Raw genomic sequence first — 9,197 nt, 5'->3', positions numbered from 1 at the left:
ATCCAGCCTCGATGACAAACTCATCTAGATCAGATTGAACTGATTAAGAGCCTTTTATCAGTGGTGAATAGCAGAAAGTTTAGCACATTTAGGGAAGTCCAGCCTCTCTATCTCTGCCTTTAGGGATCCATTTTTTTTCTTTGTTTCAGTTATTTCTGGAATTCGGGGGAAATATTTTTCAGAGTTTAAAATTTCCATTAAGCTACTGAAACATGAGCTCATTATTACTTATTTGAAATCCAATAATGACTTGAACTATGTGCACAATGTTTATCCATTCTTTCTCAAAAACTGCTGAATATGAGCAAATCTTAGAGGATGGTTTAGTTTGCGATCCAACTTTGACCTAAATCTGTCCTTTTTCTTCACCTTTCATCAATTTTCCCTCCCTCCTTCCAGAACTTACTGTATATATTATCAAAAGCCACTTTTATCTCACTTTCCCTCCTAATCTTGACTAAATGTATTTTTATGCCCTAGCCTTGGAAATGGGGGATTATTTAAGTGCAATTTCCTGAGTTTGAATGAGAGCAAGCAAGGACACAGTAGCTGAGAAGAAAGAGAGGAACCATCCAGCTTGTGTGGAACAGCAGATAAGTTTTGTGACAGAGATTTATCCCTCTATCATGTTTTTCTTTCTAGAAAGATCTTTCAGGTAAAGGACACTGTGTTCCTGTGTGGTTGGTTCAGCCATGCAGGTCTTCAGTCAGGTGGACGCCACTCACCAGGAGTTGCTTCTCAGTCTTGTTAATTATCGCTTTGTCTAACTTTGTGTAGGAAAGTTGTGAATAAAGAGCGTTGTGTTGCATTTTTTTTCTGTGCAGTCAATAAATAACCTCCTCCTGGTGTTATACAGCTTCAGGTTTTATGTCTGGGTGCAGTGTTTCTCTAAGACTTTTCTAAGGTATTCCTAAATTTACAGGTCCCATATGAAGCAAAATTCCCTTTCTAAAGGTTTTCTAACAGTCATATGTATACAAAGGCTTTGTATGAGGCACTAAAATAAGGAAATTGTCACATCTGTCACTGGCTTGCTCCACTTTTTAGCAAATGTGGGCTGAAACAGTTGAGAATAAGAACTTCGCCTTTGTTACCTCAAGAAGGGAAACTACCATTTCGTCCAATAGTGGGCACTGCCATTGACAAGTATCATCCCATACTGAGTTGGAATGGCTTAAATTAAGGACCAGGACAGAATCTGGGGTGCTGCACTTTGAAAACAATGTTTTTGGACCTCTGACTTGATATGAAGTTGTTAGAATAAACAGGACTTAGTTCCTGTCCTCCTTTACAGCTGGTTTTTGTTTCTTATCGTCCCACCTGTTCTGCGTTTGGTTGTCAGCTCCAAGACCATAAATATGCCTTTTTTTTCTTTTATTTGTTGCCAGATCCTTGTCCTTCCCTTGTTAGTATGTTATTATACCACTCCAGATTTTCATAGTCAGTTATTTTGTAGTCCAGTGAAGGTTTTATCCAGACTGTTCAAGTTCTTTATGTAGCCATTGGTTGGCACTTTAAATAAACTCAATTCCTTCACCTGCCTGCATCTTACCCCATCATCCTGCGTTTGGATTCTCCCTCCCAATCTCTAACCGTAGTTTGTGACACTGCTGATTTGTTAGAAAAGGTTTTTTTGCTTGTGTATTTTACCAAAGTTTTTTTTTGCTTTTTGCTCCTCTCTTTTTTTTTTTTTTTTTTTTTTTTTTTTGCTCCTCTCTGAACTTAAAAAAAATTGTATTACTGCCTCCAATTTCAAATATGCAAATAAAATAGTCAGAAAACAGTGCAGATAATTTCTACTGTTTAAAAAAAACCTGATTAAAGAAAGATTTGAGATTAGCTGCATCCAGTTACATTTAGTAGTTTTTCTGAAAATGGAGTTTGTTCGTTGGACTTTTGAGTTTTTCATTATCTTGATATAAACCACAAAAGTGGGACAATTGGCATTTAATGACACATTCCACCTCCTTCTCCATCTTTGTATAATGCATGATGAAAAGCAGTGGCCGGTGGAACTTAGCAGATAGGAAGCCTCTAGATTTTTAGAGTTTTAAATTGAACTTTTTTCCTCTATGCAACAGCATTTACATAAATAAATTCAAAGATTAACCCTTCTGGCGACCAGTAATTTTTCCTTTCACTCAGAATATTCCTGAATTTAGAGATAAACTCACAGGTCATGGAAGATGAATTTCACGGTAATTTCCCGCTCTAGCAGCTAACTGTTCCTCGGAGTGAGGTGGGACATTTTCTCACTAATTTGCTGGTGTTTAGCTTTAACTGCAGTTGCTAATCAAACAATAGTCCCATTTTTTCCTCTGCCCTCATTGTCCCAGAGTTATAAACAACTAATTGTTTGTGCCACAAACACAAACCGAGGCTAGTGCCACTTGTGGCAGCAGTTGATGTGATAGAGAGAAGACCTTTGATAAAGCACACTCCATTAGTGGTTGGCCTGCAGGCTTTATGTCATTACTGTCCTAGTTACCATCACACCCCACTTGGTCCTGCTGGATGCTTCTGCCTCTGAACATATTTCATAACTGTGAGAGGAGCAACGGCGACAATTTGCATGTGTTTGTGTATTTTTTTGTACGGCTTGTTTATGTCCAACGCCATTAAAGCTGCTGTACAGAAGCTTTTCAGTCGGCTGCCTGGAGCCACGGAGCAGTAGAACATTTCCCGACTATTTTCACGTATTTTCATTAGATTTGATTAACCCACGGATGGAGCAGACAAGACGAAAGACAACATAAGTGCTTTTATTAAACATACTGATGAACAAAGCGCTGCAGGAAGAGAGGCAGGAAATCAAAGATCCAAACAAACACAAGTCCAAACGAGAGCCGCAGAATAACAAAACTGTCTAAACAGAAGAAGAAAAAAAGGAAAGAAAAGACTTTGCTCTCGCAGTCAGATTCAGAGACGGTTAAAAGGGAGGAAAAAGGACATTAGGAGGAAGTTAAACAAGAGATCCAAGGAAAGACACAAACCGAAATAAAATACACAACAAATTCTATTTGTGATTTCTTTGTAAATTCATTAAATTGATGTTTAGAAATGTAATTTAGTTACTGCATGTAAAAAGTCCAACATGCTTTCAGATCATTGGTTCAAAAATCTTTCCTCCAATCCACATGATCCATGGAGTTCATCTTCCATTTGCTCTTTAAGGCTGTTTCTAACCTCCTCCCTTCATTAACTCACCTCTGCTGTGTTTGCTGATCACATTGTGTCTGATCTGAGGCGTAGAGAGAAGCAATGCTGACCCATAACATTCACTCTGTTTATTTATTAATATTTACCCACTTATCGTGGGTCCATCCAGTTGCTGAAATAGGCGTTGTGGTAGGCATCAGCTTGGAACACACCCCCTCAAATCAAGCTGACTGCCTTTGCATTGCAGTCCCAGATCATCCCAGACCTTGTTTTAGCTAATAAATGAATTGGTCAATCACTACTGAAGCACTGATATCCGACACATGTTGTGTAATATTTATTATCTCAATGGCTGCCAATCACATCCTTTGCAGATTTTTTTTCCCTGCGGTTCCTGTATATGAAAAGCCGATGTGGTCAGGTGCGCATCAAAACGCACCCTCCAATTATGCACTCAGTGTGTACCCAACATGTTGTGAATGCACTCCGAGCGCACACCCTGACGATGCCCCAACTGCACACATGCAGCCAAATCGGTCCCCGACATTCCCAAAAGATGAGTCAAAATGCTCCAAAAACACTCTGCGCTCTCTGCTGCAACATTGCCTAGCAGCCAATGTGCTCTTGTTCTAACAGAGATGTCTTTTTAAGCTCCTATTAAAGCATCACTTGCATGAAAAGATTAGTTGATCTAGAATAAAAAACAAATAAACAAAAGAAAAACTCCATTCTATCTTTCCTCAGGGCATTCTCATGGCTTTTATCTCCAACTGTTCCAGAGTAGAAAGACACTGTCACGGTGGCAGTGGAGATGTGGTGTGGACCCAAATGCAGAGATGAGGGAAAACAGGATGCAGGTCAAAGATAGATTTATTCCAGACAAGATGAGGGCAGAACTAACAAAATGAACCAACAACCACAAACTGAAACAGAGGGGTATAAATACACTGGACAAAACGAGACACAGGTGAAACAAATTAACTAAATGAACCCAGGTGAACTAAATCAGTCGGAAATCTATGAAGCTAAACAAGAACCAAGGGAACTAAACAGGAAAAGCTACAAAATAAAAGAGGAAACCAGAAACTAAGGCACCGAATGAAACCACATCATAACAGATACTGAAACACAGATTAGGGGAAAGAAAGGATAAAACTTTCCCAAGACAACAGAGGAGGCAAGAGGGATTAATGCATCAACATCACTCTTGAGAAGTCCATACCCTTTTAGAGATCCCACTGGTCATCTTTAAAGCTTAATCCGCTGCAGCAGGTGGCATTTGTTGAGATTCCAGCTTAAATTTTCAGGAACAAATCAAAGGTGAGTTTGTGACTTCCATATTGTTTTGTCCAGCGTTGACTTGTGCATGACTGAGGTATCCCTGTACCACTGCACTCAATCCAAAGCTGGTTTCATGTGAGCGGGGTCATGTAGTGTTAGCTGGAATGTGAGACTCACTCACAGGAGGCTTAGTGGAGCGTAACCTGGTGTAGACACATGTGGTGAAGCTATTATTTTCTCATGAACACGGGAGCATATCTTCAGCGGAACGACTTAACGAGCACGTAAACTCAGAGACGTTTCCCTGTGGGTAGTCGCTCAGTGATTGCTTCCAAAGGTAATTCATTTAGCTGCTTCTTCTTTTGTCTGCTTGCATTTACATAATGTGTTGAGCTGTCATGTGGATCAGCAATGCCTGTCCTGTGTGATGATCTCAGGTGGAGAATGAGGCAGAAGGACTTGTTGATTCCAAGCTCCTGCAGTCAACGTAATACCGGAAATGAAAATCGGGTAGACTGGAAATTGGATTTCTTGTTACCTTTTCTTGTAATCTTTTAATGCAGTCTGAAGATCTTTTAAAGTTTTATTTTTTCACCCATTTTCAGTCCAGTACTTATAAATAACCACTTTCAAAGAGCATTCAAATGGTCAAAGGCCCTTAAAACAGACCTGTGATCCATTCGAGGAAAAGGAATCGATCAGTATTTTATCTACATGTGACAGAAATTTCAGCAAAAAACTCAATTTAAATGATATTTTTAGGCACTTTGTTCCATCTAAAATAGAAAAAAAAATAGCAATGCTGTGATTTTCATACAGGCATTAACTTTGGTAATTGGTAAATTTGGTCTCATCATCTCATCATTGGGGAAGCAGGATAAATAGAGGAAAAAGGTGAAATCTACAGCAGATGAACAGTGCTGTGTGTAAGAAACAGGAGAAAATAAAAGAATTTTAACCTGATCCATGTACTCTTCAACGGGGCCTCATTACAAATATTCTACATGGAAGGGAACCTGTCAAGAAGCCTTTCTGAAGGAAAGGGAATCGGGGAGAAAAGGCTGAGATAGGCCAAGTGACTCAAGAGCTGGACGTATAATCAATAGAAACAGGTCTTTTGAGGTGATGATTCCTCTCTTGAGCCGGACATTAACATACACTGTGGAATCCTTTCGACAGAAAACTAAACAAAAGGCAGCCATCATCCCAAGAAGAGCTTTGGAAAAGAAATCCTTCAGGAGCTTTTTCTGAAGACTATTTCAAGAAATTACAAGAAATTTAGTTTAAAGCCTCATTTCAGCTCCTCTAATGTACGTAGACAAGTATGTGGTTGTCTAACGTTCCGCATTTTCACATGCATGCTTTACATTGGCCTGGTTGTTAGCCAATACATCCACTAGAGGGCAGTGAAGAGCTCAGGGTTTACCTCTCAGTTCTGGTGTCAGTTTCAGACCAGAGCAAACACAGCGGCAGTGGACAAGTTTGTGATAACTCACAAAAAGATGGTGGTCTGAGAAGGACTGCTTAAACACGTTTAGACTTCTTTTGTGTCCCTTTTGCTGTAGCTGTTCTGCTCAACGCTGCCCCCACGGTTCATGGCGGTACTTCCTTGTTGCCTCATCTGGACACAGAAGCCGGACAGAAGGCTTTGTCCGTGCATTTACTTATTTAGCATACAGCATAAATGAGGATTAAAGACTTCAGGTTGAAGAGTAGAGCTGCTCAGAGCAAACACTGACTTTAAGTCCGACGTGTGAAACTCTGTTTTCCCTTTTATGCCACGTTTTCTATTATGGTTGCACATTTTAATGAAGATATTTGCACCTATTTCCTGTTTCCCTGCGCACATATTGTGTTGATTATTGAGGTTTTCACATCTTTACTTTAAAAGTTCCCACAATTCTTGTCTTTTCCTGAGTGTTTTTTCTCCCAGTGGCTCATCTGTAGAGAAAGTGTGATCTAAACGTACTTCTGTGGTCTTTTCCAGGCTCGGTCTCATTATTCCTGCTGTATCCCTGAGAAGAAACATCCACCTTCAGCCCTGGCTGTAGGGCCAGCAGATTTGCCCCTGTGGAGCACCCAGCATTCTCCATATTTTGTAGCTACAACCCACCAACCTCACCGGGGGTCGACCCCGTTCCAACACCACCCTCCCAGGAACCCCAGGGACGGGACCCTGTCATGTTTCGCTGATTGACCCCTCCCATCCAGCGAATGACAAGTGTGCATCCGAGGGTGGGGCTTGCCTCAGTCTCTCATGATTGGCTGCTGGATGGAATTAAGGTGAATGGAACACATGCCCAAGGAGCAGGACTCTAACCCATCAGAGGGAGAAGAGAAACAGTGAGTTGGACGTTTCTTTTGCTTTTTTTCCATCTGTTGCTTCATGTTTGTCAGAAAGAGCTATACGCCATGATCGAAACTTTGTGTCAAGAAGCCATGAAGTCATCTCCTGCCTTAGCTCATCTGTCCCGTGGTCGAACTCGTCCAGAGGGAAATCTTTACTTTCCAAAGTCCTTTATCATCTGCATCTTTCTCATGCCGCGCTCTGTTTTTGCATGTTTTTACCATTTTTTCCAGACAAGCTAAACATAGCGTACCCCCTCCCGTCCCCATCTCCCTACTTTCTTTCTTCTTCTTAAACTGGTTTTATAGAACTTGGGCCTGTAGTTGCTCTCTGCTTCCAATGTTTCAGTCTCTACTTTGGGTCCCAGCAGTTAGAATGACCCAAGCACAAACAACTTAGCTGCCGTTTTAGCTCCTTCTCATTAATGAAAACATAATATTAGTGGAATGGAGCTTTTCTCGTAGTGGAAAGCAAAGGGGGATTCAGTATGGAAGGAAATGATTAGCAGTCGGTATCAGTCTACTCAGGCTTGGAAAGAATTTAGTCATTTACTTCAGTCTTTTAAATGAAGTAATTGAATATGTGTGGGAATACTTAAAGCTGTAACTTTAGAATCAATGAATCTCATTCCAGAAGTTATGAGAATGAACTTGAGGAAATTTGTTTGGAAAGGTTCTGAAAGCTTCCATGTGACTGCATCATGTTTTCTCTGCAACCTACGAAGCAGCAGCTCTGCTCCTGACAGGCTGACAGGCCAGACCTCGTTCCGTTTGTTTGGCTCTCCACTTTATTGTTGAATTGATTTTAAGATTTTGCTGTTTGTTTGTTTTTTAATCATTAGTTGGGTTGACCTCTCTGATCTTTTAACTTTGCACTTTCCAAAGAGATCATGAAGGTCTGAGCAGATGTTGCTGGCTGGTAAATCCATCGTGCAGATTAAAGCTTACAGGAGATCCGTTGTGGCCAAACCTCAGAACCACTTGCCTCACTTTTCAGTTTTGGTTTGGATTATTTGGTTATTCTAAATTCAGGAGTGAGTGTGTGTGAGTTGTTTTGTCTCTCTGTGTTGGCCCTGCGACGGACTGGCGACCTGTCCAGGGTTTGCCTACCTCTCACCTCCTAAATGCTGGGATAGGCTCCGCCCCTCCATATAACATTCCATATGATCTATAGATTGATTAATTAAAATAAATCATCCAGAGCCTGAAGTATCCCGTTCATCTACCAATGATGTAACAGGAATTTGCTTCTTTTCCATTCTATTACTATCTATTACTGAAAAAAATAAAGCACTTAGTATGTTTGTTGTTGTTTGTTTTTTGGCATCCAGAGCACATGAGAGCAGGTCCTGCTGAAAAACTGCAAGACTCGGGAGGGTCATATCTGGACTTTATTTTACAGGTCTAGTTGATTCATTAAAAAACATTTCCCAATTTGAGAAACATTTATTATATATAAAGGCATAGAAGTTAAGTTTATTTATTCATAAAAGGCAGTGAAGGCATCCCTGGAGACAGGCTGCTAGCATTAAATGATTACAAACCATTTTTTCCCACCCTTTTCTACCAGTTAAACTTGAATCTGTCTCAAGGAGTAATAAAATGTTTTCATGACCATGTGGACAGACTGGCTGGGTATCTGTGCTGTAATGCAGCATCAAATTCCCCTCCACTGTGAAACATTCCTCAGCCAACACGGACACCTGTCAGGGGATTAACAGCTCTCCCACCGGGAGGACAGTTGGTCTCATGCATGTTGGAATGAATGCCCCACAATTTTACTCCTCATTCAACATGTTCATCCACATCTGCCTGTTTCTGGGCACCTGTAACCCAAGCCGGCTGCAGCACACCGCAGACAATTAAAAACACAGTGCTTTTGAGTTTAAGCTGAGTGGATGCTGCTTGGAGTGGATTTTGTCAGCGTGTTCAGCGTGAAAGTGGACTTTGCTGAATCACCACTCCTCTTTTCTAGCTGTTCTCAGCCTGTCGTTCTGACTGACTCCATTCATTGAATTGCTGCTGCACGAAACGGCGTTTCGTGCTGTTTTTGACACTGCATCGAGTTTGATGGCACGTTTACATCATGCTGGGTTGCTTCTTGCATCACTGCAGGTGATGCAAGACTGTTTTGCACTGTGAACAGAAGCAAAAACATTAGTGTGTGATGTGTTCATGGGCTGCCAGACGCCTGTTTTCACACCTTGCACATGCACAACTTCTCACTTTATAGTTGGTTTTAGTATTTATCTGAATTATATATTTATTATAACAGATATGCTGCTATGCTGAGACATGGAAGCGTGAGATCAGGCAGAGTCTGGGAGCATGCTCAAACCTACCTGTGCACGCACGGTCGAGGAAAGTGATGCAAGCATTCATAATTTATACGTGCACAGAGACGTAAGAAG

The 9,197-nt window shown here is 40.9% G+C and overlaps 1 protein-coding gene across 2 annotated transcripts in view; it reads left to right on the top strand.

The window, feature by feature from the left end:
- Positions 1–6,670: 6,670 nt before the first annotated feature.
- LOC306771195 (thyroid hormone receptor alpha-B) overlaps positions 6,671–9,197 on the top strand; it is a 48,588-nt gene continuing 46,061 nt past the window's right edge. For both annotated transcript variants that reach the window (XM_079260302.1, XM_079260301.1), the window contains exon 1: positions 6,671–6,783. In XM_079260302.1, coding sequence (XP_079116428.1) covers positions 6,728–6,783 — 56 coding nt within the window. In that variant the 5' untranslated portion in view covers positions 6,671–6,727. The remainder of the gene's footprint in view (positions 6,784–9,197) is intronic.

This window comes from Telmatherina bonti, assembly GCF_933228915.1.
Source record: "Telmatherina bonti genome assembly, chromosome: 21".
NCBI lineage: Eukaryota > Metazoa > Chordata > Actinopteri > Atheriniformes > Telmatherinidae > Telmatherina > Telmatherina bonti.
Note: the sequence above shows the minus strand (reverse complement) of the source record. Positions and strands in the feature narration are given on the sequence as shown.